The sequence below is a fragment of the Manis pentadactyla genome, chromosome 14, assembly GCF_030020395.1.
Source record: "Manis pentadactyla isolate mManPen7 chromosome 14, mManPen7.hap1, whole genome shotgun sequence".
In the NCBI taxonomy this organism is placed as follows: Eukaryota; Metazoa; Chordata; class Mammalia; order Pholidota; family Manidae; genus Manis; species Manis pentadactyla.
The window spans coordinates 69591430-69612222 of NC_080032.1; the positions used below are offsets into that span (position 1 = coordinate 69591430).

Below are 20793 nucleotides of genomic sequence, written 5' to 3' on the forward strand. Positions count from 1 at the left end.
AGCTTGTCTAATACACCAAACAGTGCCTGTAAAAAGCACCCAGTCAGCGCTGTGGCTATTTTACTTACTTTCTTTTCACTCACATTATCACTAACCCAGGAACCCTGTAAGGGAAGTGGTGTTATTCCTGTTTCATAAATGGGGAAACAGAACCTCAGAGAGATATAAGGAACTTGCCCCACGCAATTCAACTCAATTCCCCTGGGAAATAGAAGCGAGACAAGGGTGTGTTTGGTTCTGTGGGAGATGCATGTGTTGGCTCTAAGATATGCCAAGGCTCGGTTGGACACGCCCCTCCTGGGTGTGCCAGGCCTCACCCAGCACAAGGAAGTCAGCATACTGCAGTGCAGGAGCCCCAGAATTCTAATCCCAGCAACCCTGAGCATTAGAGGATTAGGAAGGATGCGTGTAAAGTAAGGATTAGAAATAATGCATCTAAAGTGCCAAGCACAGACATGGCATTCAGTAATTAATCATTTAGTACCAGCCACTGTAGCCATGGCGACCAAAGCTCCCAGAATCAACAGTGAACACCTGTAAATTGGTGCCTCTAATTCTCATTTGGAAGCCAGTCCAGTATCAACACCTCAGAAGTACACATCGATGCCCAGCCACATTTCAAGGGGTGCTAGAGGGCAAGCCACACATCATTATGGCACAAATCCAGAGAGCACTAGAGCAAGGAGAAGGTGGGCAGCACATGTCTTCTCTTTGAATTTGCCAACCACAGCCAAAAGTCGGGAGCCGGCACAGTGACTGGCCTAGACTGACTCAATAAATACTTGCTGTGCGACCAAATAATGTAACATTAGTCCTGCAAAAAAAAAAAAAAGTGATTTTTTTGCTCCAAGCTCCTTTCTACCCCAATTCCATTACAATAACACATTTTTAAAGCCCTCCAAAGAATGCTGTCATGAGAATATCTGTATTCTATTGGAAAACTCTGCTAGCCACAGTTCCCACAGTCAGAGTCCCCAGGCCCAGAGGTTTCTTTGGCCACAGCTTTTCATGCCTCAGGATCCCTTTCCGGCCACGTTTAGCCTGCCCCAGTGTCCTCATCCTTGTCCATCAGCACCACCCTCTAGCACCAGGAGTTGTTTGGGACCACCATTCATACAGCTGCATGGAACACTGGGCCTCTCCACCCTTTTCCCCTCAAATTCAAGTCATTGGTCATGACCGTAGACAGGCCGCTTCCTCTCTCCCACTTGCCATGTCCCCACCCCAGGAACGCGGCGGGTGGCCTGGACGGTCACCCTTCTCTGGCCCCACCTCGCAGGTCTTGGGGCCGTGGTCTCTGCACTGTAAGACGAGAATGTCAGACCACAGAGCCAGTGTGGGCAGAGCGGATGCCCAGCATTTTCTGACTCTTAGTGCCTCAGTGCGGAACATGCTCCACAGTGTTCTCTTGCCCTTTTCCTCTATAGACTGTAGACTGCTTTGGGATTACGTCTATCAGTTGCTCTCCGACAGCCGGTACGAAAACTTCATCCGATGGGAGGACAAAGAATCCAAAATATTCCGGATAGTGGATCCCAACGGACTGGCTCGGCTGTGGGGAAATCATAAGGTAAGAGGCACCAGATACTGGCTCTGCAAACTAGTGCCAAAGTAAAGCCCTCATCCCTGTGTGGGAGGATCACTGTCTGTCTTCTGCTTCCAAAGTCTGCCTGTAATTATTTAGTTTATTCCTTGCTGGGCAATTAGACAGTTGCAAAGGGAAGGAAGTAATTAAAGATGCCCCCTTCCCCTCTGTTACTTACGCCAGGGACCAGTTAACTCAGCATATCCTGGTCAGGCGGAGCTGTGTTATGAATGACCCCCCATCCCCTTGACCTGGCCCTGCCACCCACGCCGTCCCCAGGAACTGGGTGACACGGAAGCGCAGCAGGGCTGTGTGACTCGCCAGGGAGCTTTGGGAGGCATCACTTCTGTTCTGCTCAGTCAGAAACTCCCATGTTTGTAAAAGCCCATTTCTACATGGTAGATACTGACATTCTGACTTTAAAAGCAAACAGTTCAAGAAGTACGACTGCCCCACAGTTTTCCATACTGGGAAGAGGGGGCAGAATTTAAACGATAAAGTCTTTTATAGTTAGGAAACCTGTTCAAGTGAGGAGATGTAAGAAGTGAGTAAAGCAACCTAAATACCCATCAAAAGGTGAACTTATAAGAAACTGTGGTTGATATATATGATGGAATATTATTCAGCCTTTAAAAAGAAGGAAGTGCTATAATATGTACAACATGGATGAACCTCCAGGACATTATGTAACTGAAATAAGCCAGTTGCAGACGGACAAATACAGCCTGACTCCACTTACGTGAAGTGTCTAAAATAGGCAAACTCATCAACTCAAAGAGGGGAATGGTGTTGCCAGGGGGCAGGGGAGGGGAAACGGGGAGTTATTGTTCAACAATCAAAAGTTTCCTTTAATCAAGATGAATAAGCTCTAGAAACCCGCTGTACAACATCGTACCTAAAGTTAACACTACTGTATTATGCACTTAAATTTTTGTTAAGCTAGCTCCCGTGTTAAGTGTTCTTACAATAAAATAACATGAATAGAATAAAGGGTTCCTCCCCGCCCCCCCCCACACACAGATCTTTGTTCCTACCAAAAAAAAAAAAGTACGTAACCAAGATCCAGACCTGACCACAGGCAGGAAGATGTAGGGCAAAGCCTGCAGGGCACCTTGGGGGCACACACCAGGTCACCCCGTGCTGCTCAGCTGAGCTCCACCCTGGCTGCAGCCTTCTAGAACAGCAGCCCCTGCTCTGGCCCCAGAGAGCAGCCCCTAATACTACAGGCCTTGACCAAGTATGGCAAGACCCCACTGACAGGCACTTCAGCGTGTGAGTCACTGAGAAAAATCCCTTTGCAACTCCCACATTGTGCCATAGCCCCAGGTCTTGGAACCACACTATATTCTTGCTTCCACAACAGGAATTTAAACAAAAAAAAATTCTCTTCCTTAAAATGACAAGCCAGAAACACAAGTCTGGAAAAGGTCACTGCAACATTAAAAAAAAAACACTTCTCTGTGGGTCAGAAGGTGAAGGATGACCCACATAGGGGGAACCTGCAGGAAATTCCCTGGGCAGAGCAGAGGCAGTCTTGGGACAGGAAATGAGAGAGGGCGCTGCAGGATACGCTTTGTTAGCCGGGGCTCCCAGACTTCTGACGAGGAGTGATTCACCTCGGGAGAGATTTGACGACGAAGTACAGCAAAGCCAAGGGGTGAGCGCAGTGGGCTGGGAAGGCCGCGGACGGGCAGGGAGCCCTCCGAACGGGCAGGGGTAGCCAAGAGCTTTTATTTTAATAGCTTCCCCAGCGCCCTTTCTGAGGTTCATTTCATTGTGTCTTTGTGCTTTTTTTCTCTCTTCCTTCTTTGAACAAACAGAACAGAACAAACATGACCTATGAGAAAATGTCCAGAGCTCTGCGCCACTACTACAAACTAAACATTATCAGGAAGGAGCCAGGACAAAGGCTTTTGTTCAGGTAGCACTTCCTTTTTCTCCTTTCCTTCTTTGGGGAGGATACTGTTTTCTTTAACGAAAAGGGAGGAGGGAGACTGTTAAGATCTCTACCTGCCTGTCTGACACTCAAAGGCATTACTGCTACAAATTCGATGCCAGGTGCTGGTTTGCTACAATTTAAGAAGAAAATATTTTTCTCCTTTTTTTTTTTTTTAACTCACGTCTGCCCTATAGTAAAGCCCAAACAGAATAAACACAGCCCGACTCACCTTTAAAATAAATGCAATGATCAAATACTACTATCTGGCATTAAGATCCAGTGTAAAGGGAACGCCCAGAGTAACAGCGACAATGGCAGAGGCAGGGATTAAACCTAGACTCCCAGGTTCCCAACCCTGTGAGCTAGTTTCCAAATCGGTGTTTGTCAAACTGCAGGTCATGACCCACCACGGACTCATGAAATAAATTTAATGAGTCAGTCACAACTTTTTTTTTTCAATGAAACAGAACAGAATTGAATAGGATGGGACAGAGTTGAAAATAATCAGACTATCACATAGCAACTGTCGATTCATGAAAAATTTCTTTCAGGTGTGTGTGTGTGTGTGTGTGTGTGTGTGTGTGTGTGTGTGTGTGTGTGTGTGTGTGTGTGTGTGTGTGTGTCATCATGTAAAATGTGTTTTTTTACAATGCATTATAATCAGAAAAGTCTGAAAGCTGCTGCACCAGACATTCCTTTTCCCGAATTCCTCACAGCTGATGAGTTCCAACCATAGAACCTACTACGTAGATTGTGATCCCAAGTGCGGTGTGAGACAGGAGAGGAAGAGGAAGGGACCTAGAGGAGCAACCAGGACAGGCAGTAGACCTCGGGCACTGGTGTGACCGGCGTGGGGAGACCAGGCGAAGGTTGGGAGGTGGTGGGATCAACAAGCACGACCTTAGGTTATGGTTTTGGCCAGTGGGACAGAAAAGAGTCACAGACAGGGCTAGAGATGTGGACTTGGAATTATCCATGTTCAAGTAGACAGTGACACATGTCTGAGCAGAGAACCTGGGATTTAGCATTGGGAAGGTGGGAAGACTTTGTACGAGTAAAAAAACAATTGAGATCTTCAAAAGAAACAGAAAAGGCTGTTTAAGAGATGCAAACATGAAATTTTAAGTAAAATAACCCTTCTTTCTCTGGCTCTGCTGATCCCTTCTTTTCATCCTTCACCCTAAACTTCGTCCTGGGCTCCTTTTCTTCCTACTCTACACTTTTTTCCTGGATGAACGAGTCTCATCACACAGCTTCAGTTATCACCTCAATGGTTAGAATCTTTCATCTTTATGTCCAGCTGAAAAATCTTCTTGACATTCCAAATCTGAATTTCCAAGACCTTCCTCTAGGACATGTCCAGTTAAATGTCACATTAGTATCTCAGACATGAAATGTTGTAGACAGACCTTCTTCACATTCTAGAACGCTCCGCACCTCTGCCACCCCCACTCCAGAATACCTGTCACTCATCAGCGGCATTCCACTGTTTTAGGTGACCACCCTTGACGCTGGAGTCATTATTGGCTCTTCCTACACCCAAATCAGTCTTCGGGCTGGAGTGCCCATTGCCTCTTCAGCACTGTTCCCACTCCATTCTATGTTGTAGGAGCTGAAAGTCTGGGAACCATATTTCTCAAGATTTCTTACCAGCAGATTCCAGGTTGGTGTCTAGCAATGAATGACTACTTTCATGGGCTTTAGAAGACAAAAGGCAAAGGCATTATTCTTTCTTTCCTGGCAGTGGAAGCTGATGTCTAGACTTCATGATTCACACCTAGATTAATTGTCTCATACCTAGATTAACTCTCTCTTCCTACCTCTCTGGTCCACCCTCCTGCCTTCCAGATTCATGACATACACTGCCAGCTGTTCTACAACACTAATATGATTCCCTATGCCAGAAATGTATATCCCTTTAACTTTTGCTTTTTTAATATATATACCCTCTAGGCCCATCTCAAGTCTACTGCCCTTTATAAGAGCCTTCTTCAACCTCTCAGTCACGCACAGGTACCTTCTTCCATCGTCTCTTGGGTTCCCTTGGTGCTAAACCATGTCATTATTTGCATTTCTAATAGTTGTATGTGTGAAGTCCTTCTACCCACAGCCAGCTCATAATATCACAATTAGAAGGTAGAGGATTATATTCTATGTAATTGTTTGATACCTTATGGAGATTTTCAATTAATGTTTCTGGACAAACCTGATACGGAATATCAGAAGCTTATTACGGAAAATTTGTCAAAAGTAGTCACAAGAAGAGAGGGGTAGCTTGGAGACCAAATATAGCTTATCTGTAACCTTGGCCTAGAGGAGATTATTAGTTACTTCAGTGTGGAGGGACATGTGTCAGGGGATAAAAGTAGAAGACAGACTCAGACAATACAGACCACACTGCTGGAGAAGTTCAGCAATGACAGGCAGGAAAGGATTATAAGGAAGGTTCATAGGCTTCCAATCATGAATTTCAACAAGAGAAAAGGAAAGAATAGTGTTGTTCATGAGCAAAGATCACTCACTCTTGAGGAAGTGAGTGCTGGAAGCCAGACTTGCTCCAGAATGAAGGCTTCTTGGCATAACCCTAGCATGTGATCAAGTGAAGCGTTAAGACTGTGGGTGCTCTTCGCAAGCCTTGTAGGCACTCAGGGAGGGAATATTTCAGCATGTATAGGCAGGCAAGCAGCTCTTCTACAAGAAGGCAGACCTCAAAGAATGCATAGGGTTCAGACAGTGAGAGAAGTAAAGAGGAGGCCAAGTAAGGGCAGAGCTAAAGGTTTGGAAGTGGCACATGGCACGAGCTGTGATTTACAGAAGGAAAAGGCCTGGCCAGACTGGCGTGGAGGTTCATACTAGGAAAGAGTGGAAAACAAAGAGTTTCTGAAGGTAGAGATGACAGAGGGCCCCAGTGGGCAGGCAGAGGGTATCTCCTTGACTAGTAGGTGGTCATCAGAGGCTTCTGAATGTGGAGTGAGGAGAGAGACTGAAGACAGTTCATCTGGCACAGGGCAGAGTATAGGGGAAGGAAAGGTGTGTGGGAGCACAGGAAGGATGCTCCCACAGTAAGGGAGGAGCGGTGGCACCCGGGCTGCCTGCCCAAACCATGTAAATCATGGTCAGAACGTGTTACTGGGGTTACTTCCAAGTGAACAGTGAACCAAAAAAGTCTTGCTATATACACCTAGCTGCAAAGGAAGATAGACTAGCTGCCATTAACTGCTAGCATTTGGGATGGAGCAGTGATAACACTGAAAAAGATTCTTCCTTTTTGCCTAGCTTCCAAAAGCACCACTAACTTGCCCTATTATCAAAATTTTCCATTCAGTGTTTAATGGCATCCTTTGAGTTAAATTCAAGTTTTAAAATACCATTCCTGGGCACACGGTCTGGGATGGAAATGGATACATAACTCTCATGGGTTCTGAAAATCAGAAATGCAGACACGCGCCAGACACGCGAGCCGTTCCAGGGTTCCCTCATGCGGTCATTGTTGAATACACCGCAGACCCCAAGGGCTGCTCTCCACCTCACCGTCAGCCCAGATGTGTTTACAGTTATTTCACCACCTTTCAGGCAGTCAGAGGAAGGGGCACCGTCTTCTGGTTTGCACCACGTGAGCGTTCGTGGCCCGGCTCAGTAGCCGTCCAGCGCCCCGAGAGGCGAGGGGGCCGCTGTTTCTAGCTCAGGGTCCAGGGTGAAGACCATGTTAGGACAGCACAATCGCTTTACTCTCCCATATCCTCTCCCGAAGGTTCATGAAGACCCCGGATGAAATCATGAGTGGCCGGACAGACCGTCTGGAGCACCTTGAGTCCCAGGAGCTGGATGAACAAATATACCAAGAAGACGAATGCTGAAGGCGGCACCCCCACCTCGCGGGCGGCAGCGCGGGAACCCGCCCGGCAGCATGGCAGGAGGCGTGAATGGCAGGCTGGCGAGGAGGGCGGAAAGCGAGGGCCGGGGACGGGCGCCCACCGCTCCTGCACACCAGGGGGGGCCCAGAGCACCTTAGACAAACCACCGGCAACGGCGGGCGGGACTTGCGGCCGAGGGCACGAGCCTGGGACTTGCGGTTCACATTTCCTTCTCATTTGGAGTCTCTCCATCTGTAATTTCTCACCCTCACCCTTCCACCTATTGTTAGTTTCATGGTGTTTGTTTTTTTTAAGACCATGAGGTTTGACTTTTCAACATTCATATAGGGAAAGACATCCGAGGTTGTTTTCCTATGGAAATATATATCTATTATATATATATATTTTTTTGCAAATCTCACAAAGTGCGGCAAACCCAGCTGGTCAGGAAAGAGAATACTTGCAAAAGGTTTCATGTTCCTCTTCATCCTGCCACGTGGATCATTGGTTCCTGTTGCTCTTTGGCCTTGGCTGGGGAAGAAAAAAGAAAAAAAAAGATGCTTTTAAAAAAGATAAAGTGAAAGGAGAGCTCTCTTTTTCTCTCTCTTGTTCTCTTTCCTTCCCTGCTGCCCCTCTGGCCTTCCTCCCTGCCCGCCACGCCCCAGATGCCTTTCTGCAGAGTTCAGCCTCTTGGTGAGTCTTGGAAATCATTGGCATCTAAACAGAATCAGTGGCCTGGGGACTCTGTAACTGGCCCCACAAAATCAAACCCATCGGAGGGAGGCCGGGCACATCACAGAGGCTGCTGTCCTCCAGATAGATACGCACACGTGCGGCAGGCCGCCCAAGACGCAGCCGTGAGGCTCGCTTGGTGTGCTGAGCCGCAGGATGTAGTGGAGGCAGAAAGGCCACCCAGGTGCTTTGGAAGGCCCCAGCATCTTGGAATTAGCTTGCAAGTACCATAAAGTAGAAAATACTGAAGACCACACAGCCTGACAGTCCAGACACTCACTAGGTGCAGTGTGATGTACGATTCTAAAGCAGGCGGCTGAGGCGAGAGGAAGGAGGCGATTCCTCTGCTCCATCCTCAGGGCCATCTTGTGGCCAGTTTTTTTTTTTTTTTCAATTCCTAATCTTTTAAAAAGTTCCCTGGTCCCAGGACCCAGGACCCAGGGCATTTGTGAGGAGAGGCTCCTGGAGTGTGCTCTCGATTACTACCAGCCTTTGCCAAGCTGGACCTACAGAAAATTCCTCAGATACATTACTGTTTCCTTCTTTCCTAGCACTTTTTCAGAATGAAACCCATTCATGGCTCTTTTTCACCTCAAAATAAGGTTGAGACTATCTTAGAAACTGAGGGAATGCCACCCCTTAGTACTTTTGATGACAACACATAGTTTTTAGAAAGTTGTTTTAGATTTTTTTTCTTTTCTAGCTATCTAAACTCACTCTTCAATAGTTTCAGAATCCAATGTTGGGAGTACAGTCTTTTTTCATCTGAAAGATGCTTTCCTTCAGAGCACCCCCTCCTCACGTCTGTCTCCTCGTCTCAGTCAGTGAGCATCGCACAGCTCCCCCAGGTACGGACGTGCACTGCCAGCAGCAGCTCCAGGCGACCAGCCAGACCCCCAGGTATCTGCTCAAGACGTTTCTGATTGAGTTGGGCAGGTAAGGCTGGGGGCACACAGGAGGAGGAATTCTCCCCCTTCCTGGGGGCAGAGTGGGACCCATAGATTAATTATGGTTCAAGGACACTGGAATTCAGCTGATCGAGGCTCTTCCGTCCTGCTCTTTTCCTGCCCCTTGTCAGACTGCAGATAGATGTGTGGAGGTGGTCAGTCCCTTCCCACTGCCACACACTCCCCCCATTCTGTGTTCCAGAATGATGGGCTCACAGTGAAGTCAGGGCCCTTCTATGTGAAGCTAGAGGGTCCCGTTATGAAGGGTTTGGTCTCAGTCTGCTTGAATGATGATGAAATACAGCTGGACCCCAGCGGCTTTCAAGAGCATTCACAGCACACGGTGACACACAGTCCAGCCTCTGAGACGGCTGATGTTGGTTCCCAAATGGAGAGATGAAGCCAGATACCTGGGGTGCTGTGAAAGCCATTGAGTTTAAGGGCTAGAAAGAAAGGATGGATTTTCACTGAGGCCCTTTGCATGAGTGTGAAATCAGAGATAAGGGTATGAGGTGCTCCTCCTAGGATTAGGAATTCTCACAGGGTTCACTGCACCCAGGTGTAAGGGTCAGACTCTCACTGTTCAAAGAATCTTATTGTTGAACTAGGGAGGAAATTCCCTTTTGCCCCAAGTATTTCTTTATTTAAAGGAATATCCTGTAATAATAGTTAAGATGTAGATGACATCTCCAGCCACTTGAATAGGAAATAGAAGGTGTTTACACAAAGATTTCAGAGTCATTTAGCAAACTGCGAAGTACCCGCTAGACACTGAGGGATTCAAAGATGAACCAGGCATAGTCCCTGCCCACTGAGAGTTTATATTCTACTTGCAGGATCTGTCAAGCATGAAATTTCTCACTTCAGCACTAAGTACTAGGGGTGAGGAAAATTCACCTGGGACCAAAATGAAAGCACATCTATGATCTGAATTACTGGCCTTTCCCTGCTGCTGTCAAGGGAATCCTGGGCTTGCAGGGTCAGAAATCAAAAGGGAAAAGCAGTCGGGCACTGTGGGGTGGGGACAGCTTCCTTCCGGTGTGTCTGGGGCGGTGCTCTCACTTGTATCTTGAAATGCTCTAGCATCATTTCTTCCCTGTACCTTGAGTTAGCCAGGTTACCCCCTCTCCATCTGAAGGAAGCAGGGACAACTGGCTGGACCGACTATGTGGAAGGAACGTCAGCTCTAAGATGTTTTTGTCCCAAGGCAACTTGGTCTTGCCTAAGGCAGCATCGTCACCATTCCAAATCCCTTTGGGGGGCCCCACAGGAAAAGAGGAATAACGGATGGATTTTCTCCTTTCAACAGTATGTTTGGAACCCTCTCATCTGTTATCCTTTACATTGAAATCTTGTCCAAGTGAGAATATAGGTTTAGCTGAAACTTCCATGGCTAGGACAGGATTCACCTAAATGACTAAGTAACCACCATTTCCACTGTTTTCTGTCGAGGATCCAGTGCTGAATACATTTCTGACACATGAACTCCCTTTTGCAGAAGGGGAACCTGAGTAGCAGGGGTAATATGACTTTCCCTAGGAGTAGACAGCACACCAGGGACAGAATTAGGATCAGGAGCCAGCCCAGCCATTCCCCGTTTGACCCATTCCCACCCAGGAAGCTGAAGATGAAAGATTTGGGGAAATACACAAAGAACAAAAGGCGGTTTTCTTTGCCCAAGTATGCGGTGCTAGTTCACACCCACTCGGCCTGCTCCCCTTCTGCGCAGAAACCTGGAAGAAAAGGAGCAATACAAGGAAGCCAAGGTGGGAGGAGGTGGGCAGGAATCTCTGCCTGTCTAAAAACCACAGAACACCAACCTGATACTCTTCTGGCTCCATCTGCATCAACACTAAACAACTACCAACTGCCTGAATCTTTCACACATGCCAAGTGAACATTCTTGAAGATTTCTCTTTGTGACTGCAACCACCTGTGAAGCAGAATGAATCTAGAATTTCTTCTTCCTTTTTCTCCTTTTTTTTTTCTGGTTTAATTTCCAATCTCTTGTTTATGAGGTGTGGGGTTTATAAGGGACTGAATCAAATGAATGTAACAAAAAAGAAAAAAAAAGCCTTTTCTCAGGGCCAGTGAGTTGCAAATAATTTTTAAAGAAAAGCCTATAATTACATCATCTCAATAAATTTTTTATAAAAAAAAAAAAAGTCCCAAGTCTCTGTGTTTAATAGTATGAAATGGAGTCACACAGGCAAAGTGCTCCAATGACGTAGATCCTGTCTTTGCTCAATTCCAGCAAAAAGTGCAGGCATGGTTTTCACGGGCAGGAAGCCTGTCAGAGCAGTCAGTCATTAGGCAGTCTTTAGATAAGCAACACCAGAAAGGTCAGGGCCAACAGTTCAAACCTGAGCAGCTGCCGCAGGAGGAGAGATGTGCCAGGAGGAGCCCTAATCAGAGATGCGGAGGTCCTGCACAGTGCCAAAGATTATCAGGACACTGAGGACCCAGCTGATTCTAAGAGTGAGAGGACCCCAGGACCTCCCATGCTGTAACGGCTCCTTGACTCTACCGATGCGAATGTAGCAGTGATGAGGGCATAAATGGAGGGTAGGGCCCATGAAGCCACAGCTCAGAGGTAGCCTCCAAGCTCTGAATGTCTCACCTGCCCACCAGTAGGTGCTCATGATTTCAGCATCAACCATCCTGCCATCAACCAGAACTACCTGCTACATGCACAGGAACAAAGAGAAGAATGGAAAATGACAAATTACATTGCTTGTTATTGGATGTAGGCTTGGGAAGCACTAGTTTGAAATCAATGGTCTCAGAGAATTTTCTTGGGTCATTTCTGTATGTGAGTTGTCTCAAGTACTCTGTCTCCCATAACCATGGATTGCTGAAGTCTGACCCTATATTCTATAGAGTCACAACACAGTACCAGATAAGCATCTAGATATTTCGTGAGGTACTAATAATACATCTGAAGCTACTATTTCTATAACCCAGCATTAGCATCACCCGGGAGTTGCTAGAAATACAAATTACTAGTTTCCCACTCCATAAACTGAGACAAGAACTTTGGTGCTGGGCTTAGCAATCGTTTTAACCAGCTCCCTGGGTGATGCTGAGGTACACTTTGGGAACCACTGCTAGCATCCATCCATCTTAGTATGAGTGAGAGTACGTGGCCATTTAAACTGTAAGTGCCCAGAATAATCAATGACAACGGCTTTGCATCAATAATACACACAGTAATGCTGCATTCTTCCTAATACTAGGGATGGTGCAATGAGACTAAATGGACACGGAATCACCAAAGTCCTCTTCTTGCTTCTTGCAAACCTTTTAAGCCATCTGTTTGCTCCAAAGACAAGCTTTTTCTTTAACAGCTGACCTGCCCTTGCATATTAGAGCATAGCAGTTTACTCACTTATGTCCATTTGCCTGCCTAACCAGCCTAATCTAAAAATAAAAATAGAAGGATCATTCTCTCATCTACTGACTGACCTTGGCTATCTGTCCCTGGAATCACTAAGAGGGGCCCAGATGACCACTTCACTAGGGGATTTGCAGGAAACTCCAGAACCATTGGACTAGACCAGTGCTTCTCAAACCTGAGAAGTGCTTGTGAGTCACCTGGGAATCTTGGCAGGAAAGTAGATTTTGCCAGAAATATCAGCATTTGGGAAGTGTGGGTGGAAGACTTCCTCTTCTACGCCCTCTCTGGGTAGGGCTTGAGATCTGGCGTTTCTAACAAGCTCGCCAGTGATGCTGTGCAGTGGGTCCTCACACCACACGTTAAATAGTGAGACACTGACGCTCTCCTTTCCAGCCCTGAGATTCTGACCCTAATGCAAAACTAAGCTAGCCTCTTTGTTGTATTCGTTTGTCAATTCCTCCCTAAAATATCCCCTAGAGGCCATCCTGCTCTGCAAGAAGTTTGCTTGTTTTCCTTATAGAGCAGCAATGAGTAAATCCCATGATCAAAAGCCTCTTCACCAAGCAAAGAAACAGCTACTCATGAATGGGCCTTAATGCAGGTGTGCCATAACCCAGTGCCTCGTGATCACCATCCCTGTCATAGGGAATGAGAATTCCTGGTGTCACTGCCTTTCTTTCAGCCTCTGGAAAGACCAGTCTCGATTCCTGTAAGCACACACAGCTGGCGGTGCCATTCTTGTTATCTCAAAAGACGATTGAATAAATGAGTAATCTTCCTTCCATACTGCTCAAGATGTTGACATTAAAAGCAGACAATCTGGGGCACTGTCCTCACTGTCAGTACTTAACACAGTCAACTTTTTTAAACTAAGGACTTCTGCCCTGCTAGACTGAAGAGGTAGATCTCTGCTAGTAAACACCAATGAGCAAATTCTGCCTGGTCTCTTTGGAGGAAGTCACTATTCTCTCTCTCCGCAAACCGTGAGCACCACTCTTCTGGGTCCTCTGAGGGTCTCCACCTTTCCCCTCAACCAGAATTCTGGTCCTGCGATCCCACGACAGACCACCTGAGTTGACCTTTGCTTTTCCAACAGCTTTGATAGCATGGCATACTCCCTGCTTGATGTCCCAACTGCAGTGCTCCTGTAAAAGCAACCAAATGCTTGCCTGCAACGGACTGCTCACATGCCCCCTGGCCCCTATGAGAGTGCCTGGGAGAGAGGAGAGTGCCTTCTGCACTTTTATATGACGAGCCCCTTGCGTGGCGCCTGGCATATGTGTACCTTAGTACGTGCTTTGACAGGGGGAGCAAAGTCAGAGAAAACTGTGACCTTAAGTTAGACAAAGATTCCTTATGACACCAAAAACACAATCCATAAAAGAAAAAAACATGTTGACACATCGGATTTCATCAAACTTAAAGCTTGCTTTTCAAAAGATACCATTAAGAAAATGAATATGTAGACTGGGAGAAAATTAATGCACAAAATAAATATTTTACATGCACTGAACTATCTTTATTTTTTTACTTTGTCTAAAACTATCTTGAAAGACAGTTACCTTTCCACTCATAAGTAGGTCGTGCTAGTTACTCAGGTAAACAGTAGAGAAATATTACATGTCCACTGTAATGAAACCATCTTCCAAGTGTGTTTTAAAATTATTTATCCTGTCTGTCATGTTGGCAAAACAGTTTTCACAGTTCTGCAGTTCATATTTCCTCTTCCCTTTCCTTTTGTGAATTTCTGAGGGAGGCAGACTACTGGGAGGCATATTAAAGAGTTTTTAAATTACATAATTAAATCACCCTTCCTGGTAAACAGCATGACAAGCTGAATGGTCTCCGAACTTCAGCCTATTGCAACTATAGACAAAGCCACGTTTTTAGACGGTGGATCTCACAGCTGCGAGAGCAGCCTGCACTATGCAGATGAGACCTGCTAGGTCAGGAGCACAACTCTCATCAGAGACAGGGCGGGACTGGCAAGGGTACTGGCTGTGTCCACCTGAGGATTCTGTCTACTTTGGCTTCAACGTGCAACTTACATTTTGCCAGGCACATCAGAGTCCCAGAGAGAGACCTGAGCTCATGGGTACCAAATTTCTGATTTATTCCATTCTGACTTTGTATTCCTGACATAGACTGGTGCCCAACGCTGCTGGTGGGAGAGGCAACAGAGCAGGGTGGCTAACCAAGAGTAAAGTCAGCATGCAGCCTCACACTTCCTCTCACTAGCTACATGACTTCCAGCGATTTACACAACCTCTCGGGGCCTCAGTTTCCTTGAAAGTGAAAGTGGGATGATGCAAATAAGAGCCCGTTACCTCAGAAGGATGGCTGTGAGGATCAGAGGAGTTACTACAGAGAAAGGGCTTAGAAAAGTATCCGGCAAACATCCCATCACTGTTTGCATCCTTTACTCTGGATCTACTGACCCACCAGCTGCTGGTTCACCCAGAGTAGCTCTGCTTTTACCCATTGTACACATCGGGCTCTCCGAAAAGACGCCTTCTGGAAAGTTTGTTTTCCTTTTTGTTCAGACGCCATTTTGTTCACCACCCCATCAGTTCACAGAGGAGGGGTCAGAGGCCCTGCCAGGTGGGGGGCCCCCGAGCCCTCCCACACCCGACAGCTGGCCTGGCCAGGGCCCCCAGCCTGGCATCTTCAGAGTGCCAAGTTCTCAGCCTCAAGGAGCACCTGTGTGCCCAGCGATGTTTTCTTGGGGCAATGGGCTCAGTCCAAAGGAAATACTGGCTTGATTCGGGTTTATGGAGATTTTGACCTGCTTTTGTTTCAGTTCAATAGCTTTAGGAAACATGTAGGTTTTGTTTTACTTAGAATTGGTCTGCCAGGTTCCCTGATGTCTTCTCCCTCTTGTTAAGGAAGTCCTGGCTCAGCCCATATGTGCACAAAACAATGTTATTCAGGTTCAGTTTGGGGACCGGGAAATTAGAATGTTTCTTTTGAGGAAAGCCCAGAACAGGAGGGAGCCACATCACAAAGCCTGGGAAGTCTGGGCCGTCTGGGAAACAGGGAGACGCTGCTGGCCATCGTGCTCATGGCTGTATGCCTGCTTTTCTGTTAGAAAAGGGAAAAGTACACATGACCAGGTTGAAAACCTCCAGCTGGAGATACATCTTTATATAGAACAATAGGAGGAACAGCAGCTGTACTGGCTTCTAGTCCTGTCTAACCACTGTCTCGGGCTAGTCACTGAAGGTTTGGGCCTGTTTCTTAGGGAATTATTTTCCTCAAAGCACCCATGGATTATTCAATGAAGAAAATGTGTGACAATCCTAACACATATATGTTAGTTGCCTTCTCTTTCCTGCCTGCCAAATACTTCCCACCCCATAAACACTATCCTTCCAGCACTAAACCTCTATAATTCTGAGCTTAGAGAATTCTAAGTGGGGGGAAAAAAATCACCCAATGACAACAGCTGAGGGATGTTAAACCTTTTGCTCCTAACCAATTGAATTGCCACTTTACCTCCTTTAGTCAAGACTCTGACTACGATAAGGTAGATTACCTCGCAACACAACCCGGGAAATCAGGGCACCCTTCCCCCACTAGCCTCCCGAAGGAGGCACCCCCCCAGGACCGGGAGTCTGCGAGCGCTCGCCTCCCGAGCTGCTTCCTCCTCCGAAGCACCTGCACAGGCCATTTGCATCAGGGGGAGCTGGGGTAGTCAAATGAGTAGATGAATGCAAATCTCCAAGGAATCAGAAATTTGCTTTGGGCAATTTTATTTGGAGTGCTTTGCTTTCCTTTCCTTTCCCTACCAAGCCCCCAATACTGGTTCCCACCTGAGGAAAGCCCAGGAGGGCATGGAAAACTCCAGAGGTAGATTTATCCCCAAACCAAAGATATGCTTTTGAAAGGGAAGTTTTGGTTTTGGTTTGGCTGCCTAGGCGTAATCAGGGCTCCAGACACTCAGACAAGCTCCCTTGCTCATGGATGCTTCGTTCTCTCCCTCTGCTCCCAGAGTTCCCCGCCATGGCCATCTTCAAATACTGCTCAGTGCCAATGATGGCAGGGTGCCAGTGACGGCAATGTGCCTGGCCATGTGCAAGGAAAGCCACCTTTGAGGGCCACTGAGCCCGTTCCCATGAAGGGCACAGATTTAGACTCAAATTCGATATGAGTACAGAAGACATGGTGACTTCATGGACTCCTGGACCAGGCCCCTTAGCTGAGGTTGCTGTGAAGAATACCCATTTCTATGCTTACCTACAAAGGCATCTTCCCTTTCAGACATGTAATGTGACTTAACCAACAGACAAGTAGGAATTACACCAGTGTAAAATAATTATATAGTATTACCCTCACTTTATAATTTTGGGTGCCAACCTTCGGATGTGCTCAGACCTGCCCAAGCACATTCCCTACTGGGGCTCTGCAGAGGACCCAGTCCTGGGGAGCCTGCCCAGCCCACAGTGCAGTTCTAGCAGGTCTAGCCCAAGGGCCTCAGGCTAGTCAACCTCAAATTAGTTCAAAACATGCCTACTCTTTGGTTTTTGGACATATTTTAAAGAGAGCCAGGTGCACCAAGTGGCGTGTAGTGTCTGAGATGGATCTGTGGGCTTCCTCATCTGTGATGAGGAAGTCAGATCAGGGAAAAAGAGTAGAGGCCTTGGGATCCGGCAGAGCTGAGTCTGGAACCTGTCTCTGCCCCTCCCCCAACAGGGATGTGACCTTATAAAAATTATTCCATCTTCTTCGAATAGCCAAGGGTTTCTTTGAAAAGTAGAGATAATGTATGTAAAGTGCTTGGCACATTATAGATATGCAATAAATAGTATGCATTGTTATTCAAATGGGTGGGTCCTTTCCAGAGAGTGGATGCATAGGTAGTTATGGAATCTTCTGTCCATAAATCTTATTTTGCACTTACCAATCCTACCTAGATTCTCTTTTCATAGTTTGTTCTTTTTTCCCTTTCATTAATCAAGGAAAAGAAATGTAAAAGAAGCAACTTCCATATAGGAACTTTCTAGATCTTTTTCCAAATGACCCAACCTCTATCCCGATTAGTAACGTATATAAGGCTGAGAAGCACTTTTGAATCCTGAGTAAAATTCTTTGTTTTCACACAGTACTTTACAAAGAGTGCATGTATACACTATCTCTATAAATCTTTATAACAACCTCATGAAAATATTTTCTCTCTCATTTTAAGGAAAAGGAAACTAAGACGCAAGAGAGTCTTAGGTATTTGGTCACATTCACATAGATAAAAAGGAGAGCTTGATACGGTGATTCTTGATTTGGCTAGTAGAGAACCGGACTCTAAGGAGTGAACCCAGGGCAAGTAAATCAGGCTGGAGGGAAGGGTCGCATGTGGCAGTGGTGTGGAGTTTGGAGTCCTGAGAACTAGGTGTACTGTGAGACCACTACAGGTCTTGAAATGTGGAGTACAAAAGACAGGAAATGTATCTGAAAGAGATATGAAATATGTGGAAGAACTGAAACTAAATATCCCCTAAGTTATTATTTCACTTTGGACCAGCCCCACCTCTCTGCTTTACTATACTGACTTCATAAACTTTTCCAACTTTTCCATAAGAATGTAGTCCAGTTCATTCATATACTGAAGAGCCCAGGACATGGCAGAATGCAAGTCCACTATCCCAGGTGAGGCCATCTGAAAGGAGAGGGTTTGATGAAGGGAGTAAGGAGGAAAACTGGTGAAGTCACAGGCAGAAGTGGAGTATAAGGCTAGGAACTGAGCCATGTGGATTACCAGGTAGCTGACAAAGGTAAAACCAGATTCAAGAATATAAATACTGAGGGCAATATAAATACCTTCAGGCCAGTATGACCTGGAAAGGTGTTTTCATTGACCCACATGTTTTTGTGTTTTAATTTGAGCCAACATTTAAACATTGAAAGAAAAAAAAAAACTTCAGAGGTCTGGAGTTACACCTTCTCAAGCAAAACGTAAAGTTCCAACAGCAGATTTCTGCATGGCAGCATATGCTAGTAGTGTGTAGCAGCTGACCCTTCAGATGAGGCCCATCCTCCCTACTTAGTCCCCTTACTCATTTAGTTTACTTGTCTAGGCCCTGTAGACATTTGAGTTTGGTACCCCTGACCCTGTCCAACTTTGCTGCCTTCTACCCCCAATTTTCCCTTCTTCCCCAGAAGCTGTCCCCTTGCACCCTTCCTGCCTCTTACTGGTGACAGATGAACACGGCACCATCTTGGGCATTGACCTGCTAATGGATGGAGCCCAGGGAAGGGCAGGCAGGGGTTCAGGTTTGAAGAGCAAGGAACAGGCAGTGGATGTGAAGTAAGAATCAAGAGACATATAGAAGCAGCTTCTAAAAATAAGGCTGATAAAAACCAGAGGTTTCAGAGGACAAAGAGAAAGGAGGGTTGTATGTGTGGGTTTGTATATACTTGCGTGTGTTTGTGTGCACACATGCAAGTGTGTGTGAAGAAGTAAAGATATTGCTACAGCAGCTCCAGTCCCTGATGAGCAGTGTTTGTGTTTCACTAAAAGTATAATTCAGTCCTGGGAACATAGAATATTATAACTAGGAATCCTAAATCACTTCTTGTAAATTGGAGCTCAAAGAAATTCAGTGACTGACCTAAAGTTATACAGCTACTCAGTGGCATAGCTAGCATGCTTCTCTATGATTCACCGGCTTTGGCAAAAAGAGTTAGGAAACACTTCAGCCAGGAATCAGAGGCAAAGAATAAAAAACAGTTCTCAAAAGTTATCAATCAACAGCATAAACATAAAGGCAAAAAGAAGAGAAGAAAATGTTCTGGAAAGCCCAAATTCAGATATGACAAGTATCACACAGGAGAAGACAATTTAGTCTCAGGAAAACCAGATCCTAAAAGCAGAAAATTTAAAAGGTACTGTCTCAGAAGGACATGCAAAAAACACAAAAAATATTAATTTTAGGGGGAGCTTGATGCCAAAGTGTTATAATAAAATGCATGCTATAAATATTTAATTCTGCATGAAGAAATACAAGGAACTGGTTTGTGAGAGGAGGAGGGGTGGATGCTCACTGCAATTTAAATTTTAAGAAGAAGATGAATAAACCTAGTTTATTAGGTAAAAGCCTGCAATTGGGTGTTCTAATAAACTGACTTCCTGTAGGCTTCTCAGTGATTTATAAATACACACAGGCAGTTTCAAAAATAAGGAGTCCACTGAGGCCATAAACAAGGCCTTGGTTTTCACTCTTGTCTGAGAAACTATTAGGTAGGCCAGTGCCTAAAATCACAAAACTTTAAACAAAATGAGATTAAACAAAAGTTATAGCATTTTAAGTATGAGGTTTAGAACTTACAGAAATGTAATAAATATGACAACTAAGCATAAATGATGGGGGGAGGTGATAAATGGATTTATATGGTTACCAGGTTCTTATATTTTACAGGAAGTACTACAATATTAACTCTAAGACTCTAAAAAGTTAGGAGTATATATTATAATATCTAAGCAATCACTTCTAAAATACAGAAAAGCTAATAGGTAAGTTAAATTGGAATTGTGAAAAATATTCAGTTAACCCAAAAGAGGCTGGGAAAGGAGTAACAGAGAAAAGAACAAATGGGACAAATAGAAAAAAAGAACAAAATGTAGACCATAATGCGATCAAATCAATAATTACATTAAACATAAAAGGACTAAACAATCCAAATGAAAGACAGAGATTGTTAGAATGGATAGAAAAGCAAGACCTAAGTATATGCTGCCTGTAAGAGACATACTTTAAGTTTAAAGACACAGATTGGTTACAAATAAATGGATGGAAAAATTTGCCATGCAAGCAGCAAGCATAAGAAGGCTGGCATGTCTCTGTTAATATTAGACAAAGTAGACTTCAAGGCAAAAAGTATTCCTGAAGATAAAATGGTATCCTCCTCTGGAAATAGGCATTGGTTTGCTCACTATAGAACCTGAAGGGTAAAAAAAAGTCAAAGGGGGGACAAGATGGAGGATGTACAGTCATTTCCTCCAATTCTCTCTAGTTTATCTGAAAATAATTTAAGACAAATTGGTTCAAGCACATTTAACTTCCTGAGTTCTCACTAAGAAAGATAACAGGCAAAATAAAAAAATAATAGGCTCTTCAACTAAAAGAGAAACTTGGAAACACAGAACTATGTGGACTTTCCAGCATTATATATAATTTGTATGTTTGGGGTGACTAATCATGTGTTTAACAAGTAAGTTTTCACCATGTGCCAGGCACTGGGCTAAGCACTGGGTAAATAATTAAACACAGCCTCTGCCCACATACTGATAAAACAAACAAGCCAACAAGTCAGTAAACCAGCTATAAATTGTGATAATTATTGTCAGG

General features: G+C 45.3%; 1 protein-coding gene across 5 annotated transcripts in view; it reads left to right on the forward strand.

Moving 5' to 3' along the window:
• ETV6 (ETS variant transcription factor 6) overlaps positions 1-11175 on the forward strand; it is a 225111-nt gene extending 213936 nt beyond the window's left edge. For all 5 annotated transcript variants that reach the window (XM_036909743.2, XM_036909716.2, XM_036909725.2 and 2 more), the window contains 3 exons: positions 1428-1570; positions 3406-3506; positions 7276-11175. In XM_036909743.2, the coding sequence (XP_036765638.1) occupies positions 1428-1570; positions 3406-3506; positions 7276-7381 (350 nt within the window). In that variant the 3' untranslated portion in view covers positions 7382-11175. The remainder of the gene's footprint in view (positions 1-1427; positions 1571-3405; positions 3507-7275) is intronic.
• The last annotated feature ends 9618 nt before the right edge of the window (positions 11176-20793 follow it).